The following is a 25852-nucleotide window of genomic DNA, read 5'->3' as shown; positions in this document are numbered from 1 at the left end:
ATGGCTTGTTCAGCTGTTTAGAACTCAGAGTAGATTAACAGAGGTCTATAAAAACAGGGAATTTTTATGATTCTATCATATCATCTCATCTGCAGCAAATAAATGAATTTTTGCCTCCAAATTAGAATTTATGCAATCATTTGCTACTGAAAAAAAAAAAAAAAACCACCAAAATATTTTTGGTTTTTATTATTGAAGGTAGCCTCTATTGACTGTTTTCAGCAATTAAAAGGAGGCACACATCTTTAAAAGCTGTTGTTAAATCCTGATCAGTAATTACGGAAATAAAAAATCAATGCACAATCAACTTCTACAAAAATTCATATAAAGCTATTTTAGGGATTTTTAAGGAAAGTAAAAAACATGGATTATGCTAATTTTCTGTCCCTGAAAAAGGAATACAGAAAGTTTGTTTTACAGTATCTTCCTAAGTAGAAGGAGTCCCACAGCACTCATTAGAGAAGAACCATATTATAACTGCTAATTGATGGTATGTTCCTAATTTATCTAGTATCTCCTGCTTTAGCATGTCAGACAGAGATACATTTGGATCAGTGTAATCAAGATGACCTCACCCAGTAATGATAGCTAGTAATGCTGATAAATATCCTTACAGTCATTCCAGCTGATCTCAAAAGTTTGCTTTTTAGTTGTTTTGGGTTTTTTAAGCTGCATAACCACTGGCCAAGTCTTAAACACAAAGGAAAAAAAAGCCATGTAAAAAACCTCACAGCAAAAAATAAAAGAAACTCCAAAGCAACAAATAACAAAAACAAAAACAAAAACACCAAAAAAAAAAAAAAACAAACAAAAAAAAACCCCAAAAAACAAACAACAAAAAACAAAACAAAACAAAACAAAACCCAAAAAAAACCCCCCTCTCACTATATAGTTTGCATGTTGATCACTAGTGGAGCTATAGCTGTAAAATATTGCAAAGATGCAGAGTAACCTTCTTACCAAGAACGTACTTTTTCTGTAGAAAAAGCTGACGATCTGATTTATTGCCTGGAACTTGTCAACAAATGTTGAAAATACCATGTACACAAAATAAACAAAGAGTAAGTGTACAACAGGATCTTTGTTTAAGATCTGGTGTGAGAAAACACAAGACTGTAAATGTTGCCACAAATATCCTCTCAGATTTAAACAGCCCTCTATTACAATAATCTGGTTTATCTAGAGTGAGGGGACAAAATGCAAACTTCATCTCACCCCCCTGGAATACTACAAATATTTTATGACTATTTGTAACCTTTTGTTTTTTTTCCTATGTCACAGACCCATCTATCACACAGCTCACTAAATTAATTGAAGGGGAACCTGAGTTCAAAATAGTCAGGGAAGGGGAGACAATAACTAAAGTGATTCATGGAGGTTGGTATGCTTTCAGCAACTCAATTTGCTTTAGCATTCACTATTCCCCATCAGTTTATGCTTTATCTAGGTGATTTATGTTAGACAGCTGTTCTGTTTTTAACAAGACCTTTGTGAAGTGCTGCAATTTTATTGCATCATATACTTTATAGTTCTTATGCATTTCAAAAAATTGGGGTTTTTTTCTCCCTAGTTGTGTTCCATAGCTTCAGTCAAGACAGTTTAGAAATACTCTGCATGCTGACATATGTCTCTGTCAAGAATTACTTGCTCATTGCTGTCCTAAAATCAAACATATAGCATGTGATTCTGTGATTAAAAGGCAATTTTGTCAGAAAGAGAGGTAAACCTTGTGTTCTCTTTGCTGAGGGCATCCAGATGTTCACATCTAGGATGGTTTTAAAGGAAAAATCACATGAACATCCTCAATTGTGAGTAGATTTAGTTCCTGATATCTGAACTTTTTTTTTTCATAAAATATTCTATGGTACTTCCTTCTGTGCTTCAGTCAGTTTCCACATCTCAAAAAGAGCACTTGAAAGATCATCACTTGATTAATTCCTTGAATTTAAAAATCCTTGTAGAACCAATTATTAAAACATACACCAAAATCATTGATGGACGACCTGTGGAAGTGACAGAGAAAAAAGTAACAGAAGAAAGAATTATTCAAGGTAAATTAAGCTGAGATATTCATTCTTAGTAAAGTCCACCTTTGCATACTAAAGTAACATATCTTAAATTCTATCCTAGTGCCTAAACTGTGTTTCCTTGACAAATGAATTTTCCCTAATACTTCCCACTGTCTCTGTAAGGCTGGCCATGTCTCCTACACATACATGTACATAAATGGCAACAATATTTTAACAGCATGCAAAACTATGAACGTTTCTTTTTTTGTTTTTATTTTCATATTTTGATAATATCTACTTCTGCTAGCTTCTTGCTATCCTTTCACAATGAGTCTACTTTTATTGCATTTTTGTACTCTGCTTTGCTTTAGAAAGAAATTTTTTCCCCCCCTGAACTTCTGGATTATATACCCCCAGGAAGGTTTAATTTTATCAAACGTAAATGTTTAATGTGCAGATGCTTATTTTTACACGTCATCCCAGGCTCTCTTGACAGCCATTTCAGGAAAAGATCTCTATTTCTCTGTAAGGTGGGGACTTCATCTCACATCCACAAGTTAGACACTTGGATACTGCTGATGTAAGATAAAATCTATAAGCATCTGCATCCCTGGATTTTCTCGCACAAAAGCTCACAAATTCCTTGGCCAATTTCAATTATATTTGACCAATTACAGAGCTATTTCTTTAAGCATCCTAGAAACAGATGAGTGGAGTGAGGCATATTTAAGCATAGTAGGTGATATATGGAGTTCTCTGTTGACACTTTTTGATCATCTCGTTTAAATATCAGCTTGAATGCTGCCATTAAAATTCTGTCTGCTAGAGACCTTGTAAGGAAAAGACACTGCTATAACAACATATTGACTTAGCTGTAAATCCTAATATTCAGTGTATTTAGAAAATACTGAAATTCTACCAAATTCATTTGAGAAAGACAGAAATAAAAAATCATGCTTAAGTTATTATCATACAACTTTTTACTACAATGAAAATAACTGAATGAAAGGCATTAGTGGTTTATGAATAAACCTGGGACTATTTTCTAGTAAAAATTGTAGGGGAGGCAAATAAAATATAATTTTCTCAATTCTCAGATTCAAATATTCACTAATATCCCAAGTGAAATGGTAAATAAAATGTAAAATGCCAGAATTTCAGACCTGTATTTCCTTTTCAATCTGTAGAAATTGATAAGGAACCTCAAATATTAAGTCTTCAAATGATTCATAGCAGTAATAAAAGCAAAAATGTCTATTTGCATCAGTCAATTCAGACTAATAATGGACTGCAGAAATATCTGATCTATGACCTAATACAGCAGAGTTTAAAATTGTGTCTAACTCTAAGAATGTAAGCAGATAATTATTCTAATTATGACAAATTTGCCTAATTACTTTCATGACTAATTCTAATTAGTTTTTAATGCTCATTCAGTTTAATTTTGGAAATGTTAAAAAAATAAAGTTATCATATAAGCAGAATACAGCATGTTAACTATGGAATCACCATGGGAATTAGAAAAAATAGAAAATTAAAATTTAAAGGACAAACCTCTTATACCTCATAAAAGCCACTATCTTATAAATTTTTTTCCAGGTCCTGAAATAAAATATACCAGAATTACTGCAGGGGGTTCAGACAATGAAGAGAAGTTAAAGAAAATCCTTGAAGAAGGTTAGTATGCTTGTTTTATTTAATTTCTTTCATTTCTTTAACATATATATATAAATATACACACATATATATGTAACTTAAGCAATTACTGAATGGATATTCCATGTTTAAAAAAAAATATGTTCATACTGTAAAATCTTACTCAGAGATTAAACCTCAGGACCCTTCAAATGTAAAATTCTGGTTTGAGTCCTTGATCTTCATATTTCAGTCAGCTCTAGAGCTGAAGCTTCCTGGGTCTAATACACAGCATGCTATGTTTGTCGTATAATATGGTGTTTCCAGTGTTTATGTGGAATTTGATAACATAACATGAATTTTAAAATTCAGAACAATGCTATGACATGATTATATATGCTCTTGTGGAATTGCCAAATGCTTTCTGTAAATCAATTTTTTTGCCATAACCTGTATCCTATCAGAGGTTACCAAAGTGACCAAATTTATTGAAGGTGATGGTCATTTACTGGAAGATGAAGAAATCAAAAGACTTCTGCAGGGAGGTAATTCAGAGAATTACAACTAACATTTTTGCAACAGGTTATGATAACTGAAACTCCTCTCCGATATGTTGAACTTAACATTTTAAAGACTGATGTAGCAGAAGTGGACTTTTAATGTAAAAAATAGAACACTATATTCTAGTGCCAGATATCTGTGAAATGGCAGTAAGCCTCAAAGGTTTAGTAATCAATTTTTTAATGCCATTGATCACAGAAAAAAATTCATTTTGGTTTTTTCAGTCTTTAAAAGGTTACCTAATTAAAACTCAGGGGAGCAATGAAGATTTATTCCGATATTCCTTAGCAAATTTAAATCTGTGAAAAACACTAATGAAATGGAACATATTGTAACTGGCCAAATTCATCTTACTTATCAGTTCTTGAGAAATAAATGTTCATTGCCCTCAAGTTAATAATTAAAGGCATGTTTAACAACTTCTTTGAAAGCTTACAGGTGATGGATATCCAGACATTAACTTTAATTCTCTTCAAATACAGCATCCCAAGAAATGGTTTTCTTTCCTTCTTGCTCTCTTAATTCTAACAGTTTTGGCAGTACATAACCAGTAGCTGTAGAAAATAGTAAAAGAACTTCTGCTTGTGAAATTAATCTTTATCTATGAATTTGGAATGTTCTCTGCTTAATGTAGATTAGAGAAACTATCTATAATAGCAATGGGTAATAAAAAAAGAATTTAAGTGATATGATTTTTGTAAATGTTAGTTTAAACCTGAGTCAGAAGCTCAAAAAAATGGATAGATACTTCTCTTGACATAAATTAAATGAATCCATTTAATTTTATATTCACTTTTCAGTAAATTACAAAGTTGTATTCCAGTAAAGTAACTTACATCCACATTTAGTTCACTGAACTAAATCTCATTGTCTTTCAAAAGCACTATTGAGAGGATGTGACTTAAACTTCAGTCAAGTAAAAAATTTCCTGTTGGCCGAACAGCTGACCACCAAACTTAAAAATGCTAGCTGATAACACAGCTAGTCTTAGAATAGAACCAAGATATGGCTCTGACTCTTGTTGACTGTAACTCAGTTTTCTGTTTCAAGCATCTGAGTCTTAGTTGTACAGACCTAAGCCAGAATTCACCTATAATACTGAACAGACACAGAAACTTCCAGAGGGTTTTTCATTTTGTCCTAAGAATCCCAGCTATGTGAAAAGATTTGCTCTCTGGAGATGCTTATTTCTGGATGGAATATTTAAAAGAAAAGCTGGAAATTAAAAACTTGCAGCAAAAATATTCCTGTATATACTGCTCTATTAGTTTAAACCAGTCAACAAGAAGCAGGATCAAACTTTATCTGTAGAATTCTGGTCTGATACCAGAATCTAACAATTACAACTGTACTTGTAATCACCTTCAGATACAGAGGTATACAATGAAATGGCTGTAATCTGTAGAGATGCGTCTTAGAGCATATAGGTGTATGGAAAAGAGATAGTTTCTCTCTAGGAAATTTTAAGAAGACAATATCATCTCTTGAATTCTTGCTGTTTTCCTTGCTAATCTTAGAGCATATAGGTGTATGGAAAAAAGAGATAGTTTCTCTCTGGGGAATTTGAAGAAGACAATATCATCTCTTGAATTCTTGCTGCTTTCCTTGCTATTATATGTTAGTTTGCAAAAGCATCCTGCTTTACAGAATGGACCAAGTAGGCAGATTTGTCTTTTTCTTTAATTTGATTTTTCTCTATCTTTTCCATTATTTATCCAGTCAGTTACCCTTGGCTGCCATTACTATTATTATACATATTATGTCATTATTATACATTTAGCTAATAAAAGCAGATACACATGCTGCTTTAGGGTTGTTGGTGATAATGGTGATAATCCTTTATGGCCCTCTTGTCTACATAAAATTATTTCTTTTATGAAAATTACCTATTCATTTGAATTTGAGTACTGACACAAACAAATGTATTATCACTGTCTAAATAAAGGAATTATTTCATATGGGCTTTAATTCTGCTCATAAAATATCCAGAACTGCTTAAACAATTAGCAGTCTTTGCTGAAGCAGAACTTTAAACCAAGATTGCAATGAATGACTCATCCTTAGAGATGACATGCCTTATGGCATGAATAGCATGGTAGCCTGCAACACCCATGCCCAAAAATTAAATTGTTTCCACTGAGGGCTCCTTGCATATGGAAAAATGCTATGCCAGATTTAACTCATTTGTTTTTGATGCTTACCATAGCTGGAACTGAGTACACCAAGGTTACTAAAGTAATTGAGGGAGAGCCACAGATTATCGAGAGAGAAATCAAGAAAGTTCATCTGGAAGGTTAGTTTGTCAAAAAATTAAGTACCACTAAGACCTGCTTTGTCCAAAGTGATCATTCCAGGTGAGGTTTTACAGTATCTATTCAAAAAAATTATTAGGTCTGCACCCAGCATTTTAGCAAGAAGAGTTTTATAATTGTTTTGGAAAAGAATTCTTTCACTGGTGCAAAGAAAAATGTTGAGGTTTATCTTGTGGCTAAACGTAACTAAAAGATTTGGCAAGCATAGTAGACAAGAGGAAATGCCTAACCACAAAGCTTAGGTAAAACAGTTGAAGGAACATGAACTGTAAAGAATTTACTTTTCTTTAAGCAGCACATACAGAAGAAGACCACGTGAGTTGCTTTTAACTTGAGTTATTTCTTGTCAATGTAAATGTGATCTGTTGCTGCCAGGGTTTTTCAGTGTTCCGAAGGAGTGGGTGGGGTGCAGGGAATATAACCTCTGGGGCTGAGCAAATATCTCACAGGGTCTTGGAATTTCTGTACTTCTGTCCTCCTTTTAAATGAGGGAAGCTCTTGATTTGAAAAACCAGAATGGAATAAGGGTCCAAAATGAGCCAATTAGAATTCACTCTGCCTTAATATTGGAAATTTGTTCTTCAAGTTTAATAACCATTGTTTAATGATCTTCATTCAAAGTTAAAAGTAATTTGCTTAGGTTTTCCTTTGTATTTATGTCTTTTTCTAATTCTAATAATGCAGAATAGGTTATTCTGTAAGCCTTTGAACTAAATACATAGGAAAAAAATATTGTGGCTTTTAGAGGATGAAATTAAATAAATGTGTTTCGGCCTTTTTAATTTTGAAGCCTGTGCCAAGTACTGGAGGTTTATGCATAGTGTTTGTACAGCTTCAGTGCTGAGTAGTACAAGGCATGCTGGGGGGTCTCCTGTTGCCTGAAAATGACAGATGGGTGTGATCTTCAAACACAAGACTTATCTGAAAGCATAGTTGTACAGACAGCACCTAAGTATGGAAAGCATACTTTGGATGGACCATATTCTGTCCTTGTCAGGGCAGTGCAGAGCTTGGAATTTTCTGCCATTGTGGTGCAGATACCCAATGTTTAGTCTCAGCTGAAATGAGGTCAAGCCTGCATCTCAGGGCTATGCATTTATATACCCTGTACATCAGGATGAAAAGAGAACTGGATGCAGCTTGTTAAGTGAATATACAAGTACTTCATGGTTGTAAAGGGGGAAAAATTACTGCAATAGCATTTCTGTGGCAGCAAGAGAATAACTATTTCTCATGCTTGTGATGTGTTCTTCCACCCAGTGAGGAGACATCTGGTTAAAAAAAGTCTCAAGATTTGATGAGAAAAAGGAAAACAAGTCCATAGTTCCAATGAATAAATAACTGAATCCTAAATGTGGAATTGTACTGTGGACTCACAATGCAGTTACAAATCAAGCCCCAAACACAGCTGGAAATGTGGCCAATATCTTGTCATGGTTCCAGGAATTTAGCTTTTGAATAATTCCTGAAGTAATGTCGATGCAACAGATCTGGACATCCGCTGCCAAAAACTGAGACTGAGTTCTGTGCCTTAACCTGAGCTTGTACTTCACTGACACAGTGTCACATGGTGTTCCATGAGTGAAGAGCACAGGCAAAATGCCCTGGCACCTGCTTACATCATGAAACCCTCTGTAGAAGATCAGTGTGGATAATGGATTAATTCATATGTTTAAAATGCAAAAATACTTTTAAAATGTTCCTAAGATTTAATGAACGACTGCACGTGAGAGACATGTGGGAATTGTATTATAAGCATTCATATTTCAGGTGATCAAGCCAACATGCTTCTGGAATAAAATTCTTCTTAATTTACTGAAAAATTTAAAGAACAAACTTCAAAAGTCAGCAATGAGTTTCCAATATTTCTAAAGAGTTTTAATTCAAAGGCTCCAGCAAATAACTTCTGAATGCAATATTTCTGTTTTCTAGAAGCACCTGTACGGAAAGCACAACCAACCAGGAGGGCACAAGGTAAAAAAAAAGCTATACATTTAAACATTATAGCAATATCAAGTATTATCTCTATTATCTTAAGAGTCAGGATGGAGAATAAAAAAGCTTTTAAAAATACAGATTTCAAAAGGAAAAGCTGTATTTCTGTTTAAAAAAAAAACCTAACAAAATCTGGAGCTGATAATTATTTTTTAATGATATCTGAACACAATCTAGATTGTGTGTTTTCTGAAAGAGTGTTTCAGATGAGATTATAGCCATCAAAGTGAAGTCTGACTTTGGAGTCCTAGCAATGGGAAAATGGCACTCTGGGATTCTCCACCGCAAGATTTATAACTCTTAGAATCTATGTTATTTTGATTGATGAAGATGCTGAAAGATCAGTTTAATTTCATAGCTGCCAGCACAAGAGAGAAATATTCAGCTCCAGGCTTCATCTTTCCTTTTCACATGTCTGTTTCACAAATAAATACAGTCTTACTATGTTATATATAATTACAGAAAATAATTAAAGTTCTTTTTCCATATTTTGCAGGAGGAGGAGCAAGAAGGAGGACAAGACTAGATCATTCCTAAAAGCTTTCCAAGACAGAATTCACAGAATTACAAATTAACATGGTCTTTGAGAGGAACTGTTTGGGTTTTGTTTTTTGTTTGTTTTTTTTTTAAATGAGAACATTAGAAAATGATGTTGTTTTGGTGACATAATGTAAACTGAACCATGAATCCACAAAAAGATGTGAAGCTGCAGATACTCACTGCCAGCACAGTGCTCACTAGGACTAGTCCATTGGAGGTGCTTTTACTGCTCTTGATAGTAAGGACTATCAAGGGTGGGATCCTGGAAGCCAAAAACTTCTGTTAGAACCAGGATTCCTTCTTCTGCTGGTTAGTAAGCATTTGCAGGATTGGATTAAAAATGAGCAGGGAACAATACAGAGTGTATTTTTTTATTATTATTATTTCCACTAAATAAGAAATATAAGTGAAATTAGATAATTTCTAGAAAAAAGAAAAATAATCACCTCAGGTGACTTTTATAGTAATCTAAAGAAATATGAGATGTTAACACAGCACTTTTGGTTCAGTAATATTTTATGCTTTTATAAGTCAAAATTCATCATGTGTTTAAATTTGTAATACCAGTAATGTTACCTTTTCTAAGCAAACAAATATGCCTTATATTAAATGTATAATGGGTTTTTTTGTCCTACATTGCATATCCAAATACCTTCTAGTAACTTGGCTAATGGAAGCTCTTCAAAAAAGAAAAAAAGCAAATATTATGAGCTTCTTGCAATGTATTAGAGATCATGTTGACTTCTTTATTTATAAGAAATCACATTCCCATTAAAGGAATCCTATAACAATACATATACTGAGATTCTTGAATGTTTTCCCATTTTTTCCTAAATGTGTCTTTTGATTATTAAAGTGGATTATAAAAGCAATAAATAAAATGCATGCAAACAGTTAACTCAGCATGGAAAAAGGTCTTAAAAAATGAGGCTGGGTCTGAAAGCTTTTGTATCAAAACATGCTTTGCTAATGTCTGGTACTAATGTGGAGTTTTCTGTAAATTATGTCAATTTTATCACTCTAATTTTGTACTCATAGAAGTTGTCTGCTTTTATCAACAAAAGGTGAAAGACAATTATTCATGGAGTAGAAAAAACTTGTTCAAAGTTCCTTAATTTTGCACACCAAAATATCAGAGGCATTGTCTACCATGCTTTTCTACTTCTGTTTTGAAACAAATACTCAATAAAGAATTTGGCTGAACTGCGCTTGCTTTCATTTGTAAATATTTCTTAATAGCAAAGCAAATTCTAAATATTTTTAAAATTTTTAATTTAACTTGTAAAATATGCTTTCACAGAAGCAAACTGATGCTTCCCCTTCTCACTTAGCACATGCTAATGGACTTAAACTAATTCTCCTTAAACAATTAAAAACCTCCCCTAATTCCACAATGACATTCCCTAAACACTGCTCCTTGAACAGCACAGCTCTCTGAGAATGGCATTGATAAATTGTGCAGCCTCACTGGCCCATCAGACATGTCACTAAGGTAATCTCAGTATCTACTATCATAGTGCTTTAATGGAAGGACAGCTTTTTTCCCTGGCAAGGGCTAGATAGCTTTTAGGTCAACATCAGAGCTCTTAGGACTATGTAAAAAGTAAAGCTGCCACCTTTCCCTGGAACATTTGATTGTAATTAAATCACTGGGTTTAAACTTCTTCCTTCAATGCTGTGTTATCATGAGCTATCAGTCAAGTAAGATTTTAATTGACAGGAATTATTTTAGGGGTAGAATGTGTCAGTGTTCGCTCCTCAAAAAAGATTAGGAGGTAAGGAAGAAAATTGAATGGTAACGACAGATAAAGAATGGACAGAAAATGGGAAGAAAGTAAAAGGTAGCAAATAATTGATTAAGGCCCATCCTGTAGTAGCACAATTTTACCTTTCAATTAGGAATATATTTGTGAATTTGTGACATACCATAACTTTGGTATGTTTTCTGCTTTGCTAACATTTTAAAGCATCTGGTATTCACTAAAATATATTTTGTACTTCACCCTACAATATAATCTATTAATAATAAGTAATATATAATATAATAGTAATATATAATGCAATACAAGTTAAATCCAACAGTATATAAAGGGCACTCATCCATGAAAACTTGTTTCCCTCCTACATCATCCCTCTCAGTCCTTCTTGGACCACAGTAGATGTCTGCTCAGCTACAGTGAACAGTGACATTTCTTTTGGTGGAGTGGCTTTTTCTAGCTATCTGAACAGGAATCTTTCCACAACCCAATGTGGAAAGAAAAACAACATGATTTTTTTATTTACTTTTCATATGCTTAGCAATTTCTGTGTCAATACAGACAGTTTTTTACCAAAGAGCAAATTTGGAGAACCCACAACTTTTCCTGCCCTCCTATTTATTTCCCCTCACCTCAGAGCAATTTAAATTAATGTAATGTGATTAAACAGGGGGTTAACACACTAACATGTTAGAATTCTCTTTAGCAATAGAGCACACACTTTACTTTGTGTTTCCTTATAGTCTCTCAGGTATTTATAAACAGGAATGTCCAGCTGAGCTGGTGATGGAATTCTCAAAGCATTTCTTCTGCTTCCTTTGATATTCTGTATGAAAACTAATTCAGAAGAATTTTGAACTGTCAGTGTTCCTGAATCTTTCCATTTTGCCAACAGAAAGTGCATATAAATAATCTACAAGATCACAAAATAGGAAGATGATCTAAGTAAAATAAAATGAATAGTTTGATTCCTTTATAAAGACAATGGTGTGAAATTTGAGAAAAAAAAAAAAGAAAAGTGACAGGAAGGATTTTTTTTACCATTTCCATTTTGACAACTGAAAATTGCTAAGCAAGTGATCATCTCCAATGTAAACATAGTATGCCCTTTCATGTCATTCATCTCTCAGAAGACCTGGAATAGCAAAACTAAATTCAAAAATTCCACTTTCGCCCACAAAGTAGTCTAATAAAATAGTGGGTGGAGGCAGTAGCTCTTAGAGATCAGTTGTATTGTATTGAATTCTTTTACTGTCTAAAGTCAGAACCAATCCCAAATGGAAGGTCTGAGTAGTATACCAAAGCCTAAGCACAACTCAGATGTAAGAAGAACTGATTCCTTTAAGTACTGAGCTCCAGAATTCTCAGTGGTAGCATAAGATGTGTAATTGGATCATGTGGGATTTTCTAAGATTTATAGTGGCACAGGGCTTCATGCTCCCTTATTAAAGGAAGATTTGCCTCCCCTTCTCTTCTGCATAAACCCCATGTGTGAAGATTTCAAAGGTTCACCTTCTCTTTGTGTCCCCTTCCTCCAAATGTATGGTTTTTATAGCATCTCAAGAAAATGTATGCCTCTCAATATTGCCAAGGGTTGTTTTCCAGTCCAGCATTAATGTTTTTTAATATATGGAAAAAAAAAATAGATTCAGTATATTTTTTTTAACCAAGACTTATTAAAACATTCAGTGATAGACACAAAAGATGAAAATTAGCTACAGATTCTATATAGGGAGAATAATACTGTGTGGTACAAGTAATTAGGATCAGACTGACAATATCTCATTAGGAGCTCAGCATGTTATTGACTGAGAAGTAGAAGCAGTTTCTATTCAGGAGACTTTTCATTCTCCTTTATAGCCATACTAATTTATTCCTAATGTCATACTAGATTAAAATTCTTCTTTCATTGCTGTTTTAACTAGCATCCTTTAAATACCACAGACATCAACCTTTATTTTATGGATATTTTCCTTGCTAAACAAAAGTAACCTCTATGATAGAATGTGAAAGTCAGAGGAATGGCATCAGCACTTAAACTAAATTATTTGGATCATAATGTTCGTCAATCCTCATGTGTCAGGTTGCATTCTTGCTTCACTTTCTGATCTGATGAATCTCCTATCTGTTCTGATTTCTTGAGTTTTGATTTTATCTTTCATCTATACTACTAAGTGAAACTATAACTAGAGATTTTGCTTGTGTATTTAGATCCAGTGGCACATGCAGCCTTCATTCACACTACCATCACTTTGTCCTCAGCTTCTTTTACCACCTAGTCCAATGCCCGATGCAGGTGCCGCCCTTGAACTTAAACTTGTTAAACCTAATGAGGTTCTCACAGGCCTAGTTCTAAGGTTTGTCCAGGTTGCACTGGATGACATCCCATCCTTCTGTTGTGTCACCTGCTCTGCACAGTCATCCGAAAACTTGCTGAGGGATATGCCACTAAGAAATAGAAGATGCTGCTGGTCATGGTGTGCTGGATGTTTAAGACAGGAGGAGTGCTGCTTTCTGCATGCCTCCTTTATAATAATTTGTTTCAGAATACCTCCTGCTGATACATTTAAGAGCTGTTTTAACCATGTCTGGGTTGGATCACAGGCATTTATACCTCTTATTGCTAGTCCAATTGTATTTTAATGTTTTTCTTAGTGAAATAATAGTTTTTCCAGCAGCCATAATTCTCACATGGAACAGCTGTATTTCTCACCAGTGGAAGATGTGACCTGAGTCAAGAGAACACTGAAGCCATGTGATGTGACTGTAATGCTAAACAGAATTAAAACAACACATTTCTTAATTGAGAAAAATCATCACTGCAAAAAGTACTGGCAAGAAACAGGGATGTTTTCAGGGGCATAGACAGGAGTTATTTGGGGTATGATTTGCAGAAGTCTACCCCAGTCTTTTCAGGTTGCTGACTACAGAGAAAATGATCTATTAAGGTTATCAGTGTCCCTGCAGTCCCTCAAAGCTCAGGTGCCTGCCTGTCACTCTGTCACCACGATCCACAGTAAATCCAGACAGACAGCTCCATCTGTCTACAGGCACCCAGGTCCATTTGTCTGGAAGACCTAGTAGTGTCACCATGATATTTTATGAAAAATCCTTTGCTAGGATTTTTCCCCTAGGCGCTGAGGGTCTCAGGAAAGAAATCTAAACAGTAACTATCTGATGCTGTGGAATGCAACAGGTGCATCTTCCATTGGTCCATGTGGATTGTTTCCAATTGGTGACCAATCACAGCCACCTGTGTCGAGGCTGTGAGCAGTCACAAGAGTCTGTTATTCTGTTCTATTCCTGTTCTTTGTAGCCTTCTGATCAATCTTTTCTCTCTGTTCTTTTAGTATAGTTTTAATGTAGTATTTTAATATAACATATATCATGAGATAATAAATCAGCCTTCTGAAATGGAGTCAAGCCTCATGTCTCCACACATGGGGAATCCTCAACATAATAAGACTTGTTTCTGTCTTCTATGAAGATCACGATTACAAAGTGTCTGTATGGTGGTTGAAGAAATAGATGGAGTGGTGAGGAGACTGCTGAGCTCTCTTGTTCCATCTCAAGAAAAAAAAAAAAGCAGTTGAGACATAACTGGGAAAGTCTGTTCTTTCCAGGGAGGGCAGAAGGATAAATCATTTCTGGATCCCAGCTGGACAGAGACAGGAAATACAGTAAGTACAAGTTTTAAAGAGGAGTGCTGGCAGAGAACTTTTAAAAATAAGTATATTGCTGTTGTTTTGGGGCTTCTATTTTGAATTTTTTTATGAAATTGGATATCGATGAGGTTATCTTTGGAAAAGCTTATCCCGTAATGCCAAGAACCCAGGAATATTGCATGTAACCACTGCAAGACCCTCGCTTCCTGCACAAACCTGCAGAAGCCCCAGGAGCATTGCCAAGATAATGGATCTTCATGGGTACAAAAAAACCCCAACTCTTTTGGAACAATACCTGAATGTATACCTTCACCTCCAGTCCTCAGAAAGGACTCTAAAAACATGAGCCAGGGATATGTCATGCAACAATCCAAACAGAAGCAAGTCTGGAACAAAACCGTTGCATATCAAATGTGTATTTGTTATTTCTCCAGCTAGAGATCAGAGACATTACAGATGGAAAAGTCTTATTAGATCATGTTATCAGTCTACTTGCCAAGCCTGGATTGTTTCCCACTATTACAGTCCATAATGCTTTACCCAGATGTGTGGTACCTTCCCACAGTCATTCTCTCATCCTGTCTTCAGAGCCACTTTCTTATATTTTGTTTCCCTTCCTGGCTTACCAGCCATCAAATAAGGCAGACATACTCCACCAAGTAGTCTTTCAGCAGAAATGACAACTGTTTTAGCTATACCAAGGACAAACATCTATGTTAATATGACAATAATCCACTCACTCATATTTTCCTAAAACATCTGTACATTTGAAAAACTATTTTGGTTTTGAACAAACTACTGACTTTGACTTAGTTTGTGGATGGTCTCATAGGTCTGTGACTTTTCTCTTTTTTGCCATCATATGATGCCATATAAGTTCAGGATGTGTGGTTCATGAAATCACAGAACTATATGTTTAAGGTTAGAAGGGACCTCTGGAGGTCATCAACCCACTACTCCAGTGAGGCCAACTAGAGCTCTAAAAATTATTTAGAGACTCAGTCGCATTTGTGAATGATTTCTTATGAACTAGAAATGCCCCTATGTATTTCCCTCCTTGTCCCAAAATAAAATTATTTTTTCAACACCATGTGATGAAAAATTATTTTGTGTAATTGTTGACGCTCCTCATGAATCAAATAAAGTTATGTCAGTAGGAGTGTCACAGCAGATGAGTATAAAATTCAGCATTGTTTTTAGTTTCAACATTGAAAATCTTACTGGTCTGAAAATCTTCATCCACTGGCAGCCAAGATACCAGGGCTGTGCCCATGAATCAGGAAACCATTTCAGTTCATTTGGCTCTTGGCATGCAGACCCTGAGTTTCAAAGTTCAGAAAGCCAGAATTACCTGTGAGCAGGAGTACAGATAACTGACATAACAAGAGAAAATCAGGCTGTATTGGCTGATCATAGACAGAAAATAAGCTATCTGTGCATCTTCAGTTTGTTTGATGGGAATCTTCAGAATGTGCTTGTCTCATCCATCCACATAAGCCATGCACACAGTCACTGTTATTTTATCATGTCTATAGTTTTGCACATTTTTGAATTGGGTACTCAACTGGAAATGTCAAAATTTGCAGCCCAGCTATATAGTATGGTTTAAATTAGCTTAGTACAGCAACCAGCTACTCTGAACTGCCATGTGAAAAAAAAAAAAGGTCCTCTAAATTTTATATAAGCAAGCAGAGTCAGATGCTACCTATGAGCCTGTGGTTTAGCAGTGCTAAAGTAGCCAACCATGTCATTAATCATGGACTGTCCTGCTCAAAAGTAGTTCAATTGTAAATTCTGTTTTAATCATTAAATAATTTTAATCATTAAAATGCCCTACACTGACACTTCTAGCACTAAGATCCTAGACCAATTGCTAAACAGATCTTTTGGATAAACTGTTTTCTTCTTGTCCAAAATTCTGCACTGCTATATAATCAAATTGGAGGTTATGAGCTAACTCTTTGTGGTTTCTGTGTCAATGCTATTAAAAATATTTTTGCAGTGAAAAATTACCACATAAGTAGCAATGAATGTTGAAGATAAAAACCAGACTTTTTATATGTCCATTCCTGAATTCTCTTTTATTCATTAATGGGTGATGAGGTACTATTAGAAGCCAGTCTGGCTTCACTCTCTGCTCTGGTCCCCATGTCTTCTCAGAGAAACCACAGTGCGGAGGGGAAATCCTTGTATGACCCAGGCTCAGCTGAACATCAGGGTGATGGCAGGTCATGAACAAGCCCTGCACTTTAGAAGCACTCTCAGGTCACACAAGAACATTGTGATCAAGTTAATAAACCTCTTCCCTAGTAAGACGTAGCTCTATGTTCAATTCTTGGTACTATTTAACGTGATAAATTTTACTTCTGCAATTTGTTTAGCTTTCCTTCTATGATACCACTATTTATTTTTATTCTCATTGTCTGTTCAACAATCTACAGGAAGAGAAGATATTTTTTCAGGGCAATGGCTATAGGTGCAACAATCTTTCAGCTACACAGGCTTTTAATCGGGGCTGAAATTACCTTCAAATACCAGTGTGCAGAAGGGAGCACCTGGGTTATGGTCTAAGATGCTGTTAGTTAAAACACAGCTTGATGTAAATTACTCATATTCAGGGTTTTTTTCAAGGGAATGACTAACTGAAACAGAAGTTTAACTGGGGAATCTGGTTTACTGATGTTGCATCTAAGAAAGAAGGAGTCTATTTTGGATAATGGCATTCTGGAGCTCCTTGAAGCAGGCCCAGCCAATTCACTCATAGAATTATTTTTCCACCTAACATCATTGTCCTTTTTGTCACAGCAGATATCCAGAGCAGTTTGGCAGTACATCACTTCCAAGTTTTAAAAATATTTTGTACAAGTTTAAGTGAACACGCAGTATTTACAGGGACATAATCACGGGACACACGTGGAAATTTACCAGTTTGTAAATATTAGATGAAACCTCTCCATGGAAACTCACAGTGCATTGTTCTGCCAGGCTGCAACACAGACTTTGCATTACTTCTGACACTCTGGACAGGCGCAGACCAAAGAATTGCAGGGTTGAGAGAAGGCTTGGATTCATGCACTTGTGTGGATGAGCCAATCCACTGTAAAGGAAGCTGACAGTGAACAGCAATCACTGTCTTCAGAAGGCATGATGTCCCTGGAGCAGATTCATTCACTTATGTATGGCTACCAGCTATCAGCAGAGTCAGAAAGCTACAGGCTCAGAAAATACTGGTGTACCCTTGATAAAAGAGCAGCCACAAGGCTGTTCAAGCAATTGAACACAAGGCAACACAGACTCTCCTGTGGAGACCTGCCTGGTTAAACATTTCTCTCTATTACAGCTTTCAACACAATAGATGTTTGCCCTGCCACTTTTCATTTCTACATTTTCATTTATAGACCTTATTTCTGCTGATAAAATTAAGAAATTCTTTGCTTTGAAGAACATCATACATATTCCTGAACTGGAGAAGCCATGAGAGCTCTCTCTTGCTTTTTCTTTCCAGACCTGGGGACACATTTGTAGCAGTTATGGGCTGGATGAGCATCATCCCACCAGCTCAGGTTTTCCAAGAGAAGAACACCCAAGTACATGTGCACAAGGGCAGCGAGGTGCTGAATTCAGTAAGCTGGTGTGGACAAGCAAGGAAACAAGTCTTTAAATGCAAAGATTCCATCCACACAGTTAAAATTCTTCTCCACCCACAAAATCAGGAAAGGAAGGGTCTCAGGGGTAAGACACAGCTGAAGTTAGGTAACCAGAGCCTGATCTAAATAGGTGAATCCTATGAGTCCTCAGAAGAAGAGATGAAGACATGATGTTTACTTGATTACTGGGATACTTCCAGGCACACCATGATGTATAGTCAGACAGACACAGTGCAGAGACCAAACAGATCATCCACTACAGTCTTCACACACAGGGAATGTTCCAACACAGTAGCAGAAAACTCTGCCATAATATTTACCCTAGCTTACTTTTTTGATTTCTTGGTTTCGTTTGGTTTGGTTTGGTTTAGGTTTTTTTCTCCAGGGTAGATTTTTAATACTGGAGCAAAAGCAAAGGAAGTAGAAACTATGGTTGTGACCCCATCCTTTATGGCAGGTTATATTATGGGATATAAGTCCCATTGCTAAAGCTGCACCTACTTCCCCCACCTTCACTTGGAAAAGACTCATGTTCCCTCTATCCAGCCCAATCTCAATCTCAATATTTTTAGATTGCTCCTATCATTATGTTTTTTGTCAGTAGTTATTTGAGACTCAATGCACAAGCTGTCTCAGCTGAAAATGCACTGATGGTGGTGCTGGCTGAAATGACAATTCTCAGTGTTTTGCACATGGGTTCACACAATCATTCTCCAAAATGTTCTATTTCCACAAGCTGGTGGAAGTGCAGCTGCTGGTGCAATCACCCTGGGCATTCTCTGCCTGCATACACAGACACTCTGGAAGACAAGAAAGTCTCTGGCATTTTAACTTGTGGCAGTAAGGCTTTCTGCCATGTGTAAATCTATGCAAGAGTGAAGTTCATGATAGTGAATTCAGTCTCCTTTTCAGTAAGTACAAAAACACTTGAGTTATCCAGGGGATATTTCATGTTTCTAAATTGGGAATTTGCTTTGTTTCACTCAGCCTGAGTGTTCTTCACCCAAAAAAGGAAGAGTCATTGTAATGAACGTAAGCCTGATGCATAGCATGCAGAGTATTTGGCTATCTTCATTAAAGTCTTTTAAGGTATCCAGTGTTAGAATTAATCTTTGGTATTTAGACTTCATTGTCAAAACATTTAGGCAGTCTCAATTTTTAACTAGCTGTAAAAATGTACAAACATTTGAGGGAGTGCTTATAATTTTCAATTATATGAAGAAATATAGCAACACATAATAAAGTGTATACACATAATAATAAATAATAAAAAGTATTGTTTCTGCTATTTCTGGTTAAGACTATAACCTTCAGTATAATAATAATAATAATAATCATCATCATCATCATCATTTTCAAATCCTCAAAAAATGCTTTGATGTCACTGATACAACTACTTCATATACACATTACATGAGGAAAAATTATGACTATGTCTGGTTTCTGCATTGTCCTATCTCATTAAAGAGGAAAAGTGTAAAAGACACTGTTTACCTTGTTATTTAAAGGAAATGATGAACTATTCAAAATAAGTGAGGTCTTCATACTAAGAGAGTATATGTCACATATAAGGGAAAAGAACCTGTGTTTACACTCATCCAATAAAGTTTTTATCATATTTCTATAGACAAAAAAGGTTATTTTATACCCCTTTTCTCAGATCATATCTTTTAAGTGGGATTTTTATGATGAAGTTGATCAGTTCTTCTTTTTCATAAAAATATAAATATTTAGTGTGAAAATTAATATTTTTTATAAAATCACAAGATTCATAGTAATACTAATACTACTGCTACTACCAATAAAAACCTCCCAGCTCTTAGCAATCAAGGAGGTTCCTGTGGTCATTAAAGTGTCTCATTTCCATACTTTCCCACAACTGTCCATTATCTTGTCCATAAGATGTGCAGAAAATAGGGTCCCTCAGGGCTCTTTTTCCTTGTCACTGCAGAAGACAGAAAATTCTATGGCAGGCAGAATCATTCATTATAAATAACTACACGCAGTGTCTCTGTGGCAGTGAAATGTACAATAAAGTAGTCACTGAGAAGGCATCAAAAATTGATGATGGAAATGGATTTTGTTTCAATGTTGTGTCAGTTGTATGAGTCTATGCTCCTGGCCTTGGGCCATGAGCACAGTCATGTGAGGTACCTGTACGCACTTCCCAGGAGAGATTGTCATGGGAGCTTTTCAGTCAACATATTTTGGGCTTGTGCAGAATTCATAATTTTTTTTTGCCCTCAAAGAAATTGAAACTTTCTATGAGAAAATTAATTCGTGCCCTGCATTTTAGATAATCAAGTTGCCACCATGTGTGGAACAATTTTACACTTTGATACAACTGTTCTGTTTAATGAATCCCTTTCCATCTTTAGACCCTTTTGGGAAATTTATAACAACCCTGTTTTCTGATCTTACATGCCACCAAAGGAATTTGAAAGCAATGACTTGGTTTAAAATTATTATAATTTAACATTTTAGAATTATACATTCTAAAACCCTGCATTGAACTGCACTGAAGTGTTCTCTGGAATTATTTATACATTGTCAGAGAACAAAACAGGACTGAAAGATTTTTGGTTAAGTATTTATCTGCCTAAAAGTTGGGATTCATGGCGACATTATGAGCTGTATATTTGTTCTGGTGGGGTTTTTTGCTTTGTTTTTTTAAATTATTAACATGAATTTACATGCATTTCAGTGCCTAAAATTCAGTTATGCAGTTTCAGGAAAGAGACAAAAATTTGTCAGTGACCTAAATATTCTTACTGCTTCAAACTTTTCCTTCATTACTTCTTATTTAGGACTTTTACTTAAATCAATCATTTAGTCTTCCTTATCACAGGAGATCAAAGAGACAGAACATGTCTTAAGTATTTTAACAATAAAGGTGTTTTAATTGAAGCATACAGTTTGCTTCTCCAGGCAGGCCTACACCAGTGTGATTCTTCTGTTATGAATTCGAACATTTAATTATTCTCAAAGAGAATAGGTTTTGATTAGTTATCAGGAACTGGATGGAGCTCTGACTTCTGTGCCTGTCCATGGCAGAGGGGTTATAACTAGATGATTTTATGGTCCCTTCCAACCCAGGCTATTCCATGATTCTATGATTCTTCAATTCTGTGATTCTATGATTATTCAGAGAAAAAAAAAAAAAAAAAAAAAAAACCATGGGAGAAAACCACAGGCACCAGGACTCATAAGTCATACATTCACAGTTTATTTTCCTTGTCTCTACACTTCTAACTTCTAGGATAAGTGACATAAAACATCTGCATACATCTTCCTTGGGAGTACAGGCTTCTGCTCTGCAATGGGATGAGTACCTTCAGCTGCTCTTTAAACACCATCTGGGTCCTTAAAAAGCTCTCATTACTTCACATACTTTCATCATCATCTTTCAGCTTCTTGAAAAGACAAAACTGGCAGTTTTCAGCAGTTTTTGGTTTCCTCTGTGTGCGTCTATTTGCTGGCTTAAAGATACAGGCAAATATATTATGCTAGATAATAACACTGCAATTTAATGCTTTGTTGCATTTGTTCTGCCTGTTTTGGGTTTCATGGCTCCCTGAGTAATGCAAATTGCTTACTGAATTGTTATTTTGGGGTTTTGTCAAATAATTGCATTTAAAAGCATTTTCCCTGTTTGTTGCCATGTGTTATTTCATGCCAATAAATCCTTCACTCTTTGGGATTTTCATTTTAACTCTTAAAATTCTTAGCAATAATTTTGTTTACCCCTTGGGTTTCTATTCTTTTCTCAAAGAAAATTCCCAATGTGGTCAAAAACCACAATAGAACCCATGGGCTGCAGCTGAAGCTCTGAAGATTTGAAGGTCTAAGTTAAATAACTGCAGAGCAGTTTTTTGCTCCCATGATTTGGATAGTGACAAGTAGCAGTGTGGTTAAATGAAATATAAAATGTGAAAAATTACCTAAAAGAGCTGGCACTACCATAGAGGGAAATAAAGAGATCAACACAAGTACAAATTACGTCTAATCTTGAAAAAATAGGAAATGCAGTAAGAAAATAATTTCAGAACACTGAAAGGGAAAACTGCCAACCAGCTTGATGCTTTCTGCTTTCTGCTTTCTGTAATCCCTTGCAATAGTGCTCACAAAATTAACTCCAGTGACAAAGAGCAAAGGTTTTTCTCTAGAGTGGAATGAAAAAAAACCAAACCAAACCAAAACAAAACAATACTTGGAGAATTGGATGGTTTTTAATTGGTTGTATCTGATGAATGCTATTCTAGGAGATAAAATAAACTGACCTAACCTCCGAATAAAAAGAAATTACCTTATTACCTTGATTTGTTGGAGAAAGGAAATACAGGAACATGTAAAGAAGTGTTTCTAAAAAGGGAGAAAACAGAAAACATGAGTTTTCCGTCCTATTGGTTTCATAGCATTCAGTATGATCCTAGAAAAGGACTGCAGTCCTGGAAATGTTCTGGTGTAAGTAAATGTAAATAACAAAGAAAACCATAACTGAGAGAATGGTCAATTAGAACTCCGGTTAAAAATGTGTGGTTCTCTTCTAGGTAACAGACTTACTGGATACAAGGAAAGGGAAATATTAAAAAACTCCTTTCCACAAGTCTTTTGTAAGTTCTCTAAATGTTCCGAAAACAATTTGCCTATGTTACACCTATAGTGTAGAAAAACCCCTAGGACAATGTGTTATGGAGGATAAGTTTTTATTGACATGTCTTTGAAATAATCTGCATTCATTCAGTCTCAGACTTAGTGTTTTGCTTTTGCAATTAGGTATTATACAGGCAGCTCGTCAACCATGTGAAAATATGCTGATTTTGTCAAAGGCTGGTCTTAGCATGCTCCCATTAGATCTTACACATCCCTTGTAAAGGCCAGACATTTATTCTAAAACTAAAGCTCTTCCAAAAGTTTTATTTATCCAAATGTCTATTAGTTTACAGACACAGGTTGTAAATTTCACAAAGTATAATATTTCTTACACATTTTCTGGCAGTTTTATTCTCAGCTGTGGAAAATCTAAATAGAGCACCTGACAGCAGTCAAGTATTTCCTCTTTTGGTGCCAATCCAAAACTCAGAAGTGAGGAAGAAAAACTCAAGTCTTAAAAGCGCTGAAGAATTTTCAATTTAATTTTGCCACTGGAGAAAGAGAATGGGCTCTTGATGTTTCTCTAGCATTCTGGTCCAGACACTAATGGTGGTGGGTAGACTCTACCCTGTGAGGAGAAGAGCTCTTCCACTCAGAAAGGTCAGCTGGACATTGCTGGTAGACATTTCTGCCAGCTAAACCTCAGGGGGTTTATTTTAGTTTTTTTCTAAGGATGTCACCTCGTTTGAGGTTAACTGAAGCTCTCGTGGATTTGTTTATACTAATTCTGGTAATTCCCTGAGAACCAGGGGAAGCTGGAGCAGTTCCCTTTGGTGGCCAGGGAGCCTGGTGTTATTTCAGTCATGCTCTCTGTACAGCCATTACTCAGTCCTTCAGCAATTCGGCATTGACACAGATGTGGTCAAGCAAAGCTGACGCAAATTATTATACAAACAGTATCATTGTTGCATTTAGCTGTAGCAGAAGATTTATAGCTTCACATAATCCCATAAATCACACAAAGAGCCTGGAGTTTCTCAGATTCAAGGAAGAGGTTTCAGCTGTGGCACTTGCAGAGCCAGAGGACCTGGTGAGTAAAAGAGCAGGTGTGAAGTTCAGCAGATCCCCTCTCCTGCCCCGGGTGGGCAGCTGCCTTATCCCATGGGGCAGTGTAACTGCGGAATTACCACAGCTGGGATTGGCAATGTCTTCCAGGCTGAGGAGCCTGCTCACCCAGCACCTCCATGTCCAGCTCAAAACAAAGGTTTCAAGTTATGTGTCTCCATGGGGTAAACAGAAAATCAGTCTGAGGCCTCCTGGTCCAGACAGATCCCTTCTCCCCCTGTAGGGTCCAGCGTCATGACTTCTCACCCCAAAGCCAGGAACGAGTCTTTCAGGCATTGCAGCACTGAGTACCACAGAAATTTTTCCAGTTTTAGGTACCTAAGTACTTTTCAAATCACTTGACAATTTGTCAGCTGAAGAGCAGGGAAATGTCTTAAAAACCAATGCTCACCTTATAAAATAAAACTTAAGTGGTACACTCCCAGCTCAGCCTGGGAAGTGTAGAAGAAAATGAAAGAAAGAAAAGAGATTAATATGTAACCTGAATTTCTTCACCACTGGTTTAGATCTGGTTCATGTGAGGCCCATCAGGCCAAATTTTCTTAACTGAAAATGTGGTGATTATTAAGAAAGCATAAACTGCAATAAGGATTCAAAAACTATTTTCAGAAAAAAAGGTTGCCTTCTAAAAAAACATACCAAAAAATCTCAGGTGACCTATTGTAATTCTCAGACCAACAATTCTGTCTCATTTATTCCATACTAGAGTGTGTTGAGATATAAAAAGCATCATGAGTCATTTGTCCTGCTGCTGTTTAGGATTCTTCATGAACATTGTGATCTCTTATCTCCATGTGTTTGTAGTTAGAGCAGCTAATCTTTGCATTACTGATTAGATCTTGAGACTTCAAAGGAAAAAAATTAATGAAGATAAAATGATGTTTAATGGATGTGGGAAAATATATTCAGAAGAATAACAAATATATATATGATACAAAAACTTGTTATTTTATTTTTATTAATCGTGTATGTTAACCCATGTAAAGCTCACAGAATAATTTTGATTAAAAATGGAAGAAACATTTATTTCAGCATTTTTGGATCTTTCAGTTGGTGTTTTAAAATAAAATTTCAGAACAAAAATTATGAAATGGCATAAAATGTGAATAAATTACATCTAAAAATAGTGAAGTGTTTTCTTATCAGATATCTCTTGATAAACCTTGATTTTCTATTTCAAATTTTTCATTTGGCAAAGAAAACAGGAAAGTATGTTCTTTATATTGATTTATTCTTTAAAAATTTTTCACCATAGCTTGTTAGCCAGACGTTAATGATTAGGACAGCTGTAACTGCATTTTCGTAATACCTTTTGAGAATACACCCAATTACACAAACTGATATAAGATCTGACTGTTATAAAATTATATTATAATGATTTTTTTTTTGTCCAATAGTTATTGGGACAAAAATCAAGTTATGTTACCCTATGACAGTAAGTACAATTTTATATACTATAGTCACTCAGTCACTCACCCAAGAATTCATTGGTGGTCCCATCACTTAGTCTAATTGACACTTCACCTACAGCATGAGCAAAACTCTGGATGCAAAGCTATGTAAACACATTTTAAGTACACTGACCTCAGCTTAGCATCAAAGTTTTCAGAGAGAGTTGGCAAAGACAATGATATTTCATTGTCATTTCACTGAAGGACACAATCCTTTCTCTTTAGAAATTATCTACAAAAAATATTTAACTAATGATTCATAAAATCACATGGTTCAATTTTCAGAAGGTTTTTAAATCAGGATTTATAATTCAACATTTATGTCTAGATTGAAAAAATCAAAGGAACAAACTTTAAAAATATTCTAACCTTTCATAAGGTAGTATTTTTACAAATATTATCACATTTCCTATGTACTACTAGCAAGGAAATAAATTCCTTTCCCATTTAAAGAGTGATAAAAATAACATTTACCTTTTTCCAAATACCATCAAATGAGAATGAACTAATGACAGTGTAATGAACAATATTTACATTACTGGCATTGCCTGCCAGCCTTTTC

The 25852-nt window shown here is 35.4% G+C and overlaps 1 protein-coding gene across 8 annotated transcripts in view; it reads left to right on the top strand.

The window, feature by feature from the left end:
* The window catches only part of POSTN (periostin), a 31278-nt gene extending 21024 nt beyond the window's left edge, over nucleotides 1–10254 (top strand). For 2 of the 8 annotated variants that reach the window (XM_041467023.1, XM_041467022.1), the window contains 7 exons: nucleotides 1282–1377; nucleotides 1962–2051; nucleotides 3609–3686; nucleotides 4109–4189; nucleotides 6412–6498; nucleotides 8450–8491; nucleotides 9009–10254. In XM_041467023.1, the coding sequence (XP_041322957.1) occupies nucleotides 1282–1377; nucleotides 1962–2051; nucleotides 3609–3686; nucleotides 4109–4189; nucleotides 6412–6498; nucleotides 8450–8491; nucleotides 9009–9049 (515 nt within the window). In that variant the 3' untranslated portion in view covers nucleotides 9050–10254. Of the gene's footprint in view, nucleotides 1–1281; nucleotides 1378–1961; nucleotides 2052–3608; nucleotides 3687–4108; nucleotides 4190–6411; nucleotides 6621–8449; nucleotides 8492–9008 lie in introns of those variants that run through there. The other 6 variants (XM_041467017.1, XM_041467019.1, XM_041467018.1 and 3 more) reach the window with 6 other exon arrangements.
* Nucleotides 10255–25852: the final 15598 nt, after the last annotated feature.

Source organism: Pyrgilauda ruficollis, unplaced genomic scaffold (genome assembly GCF_017590135.1).
Source record: "Pyrgilauda ruficollis isolate IOZ18807 unplaced genomic scaffold, ASM1759013v1 scaffold20, whole genome shotgun sequence".
In the NCBI taxonomy this organism is placed as follows: Eukaryota; Metazoa; Chordata; class Aves; order Passeriformes; family Passeridae; genus Pyrgilauda; species Pyrgilauda ruficollis.
The sequence above is the reverse complement of the archived record's forward strand: the minus strand, read 5'-3'. Positions and strand labels throughout refer to the sequence as shown.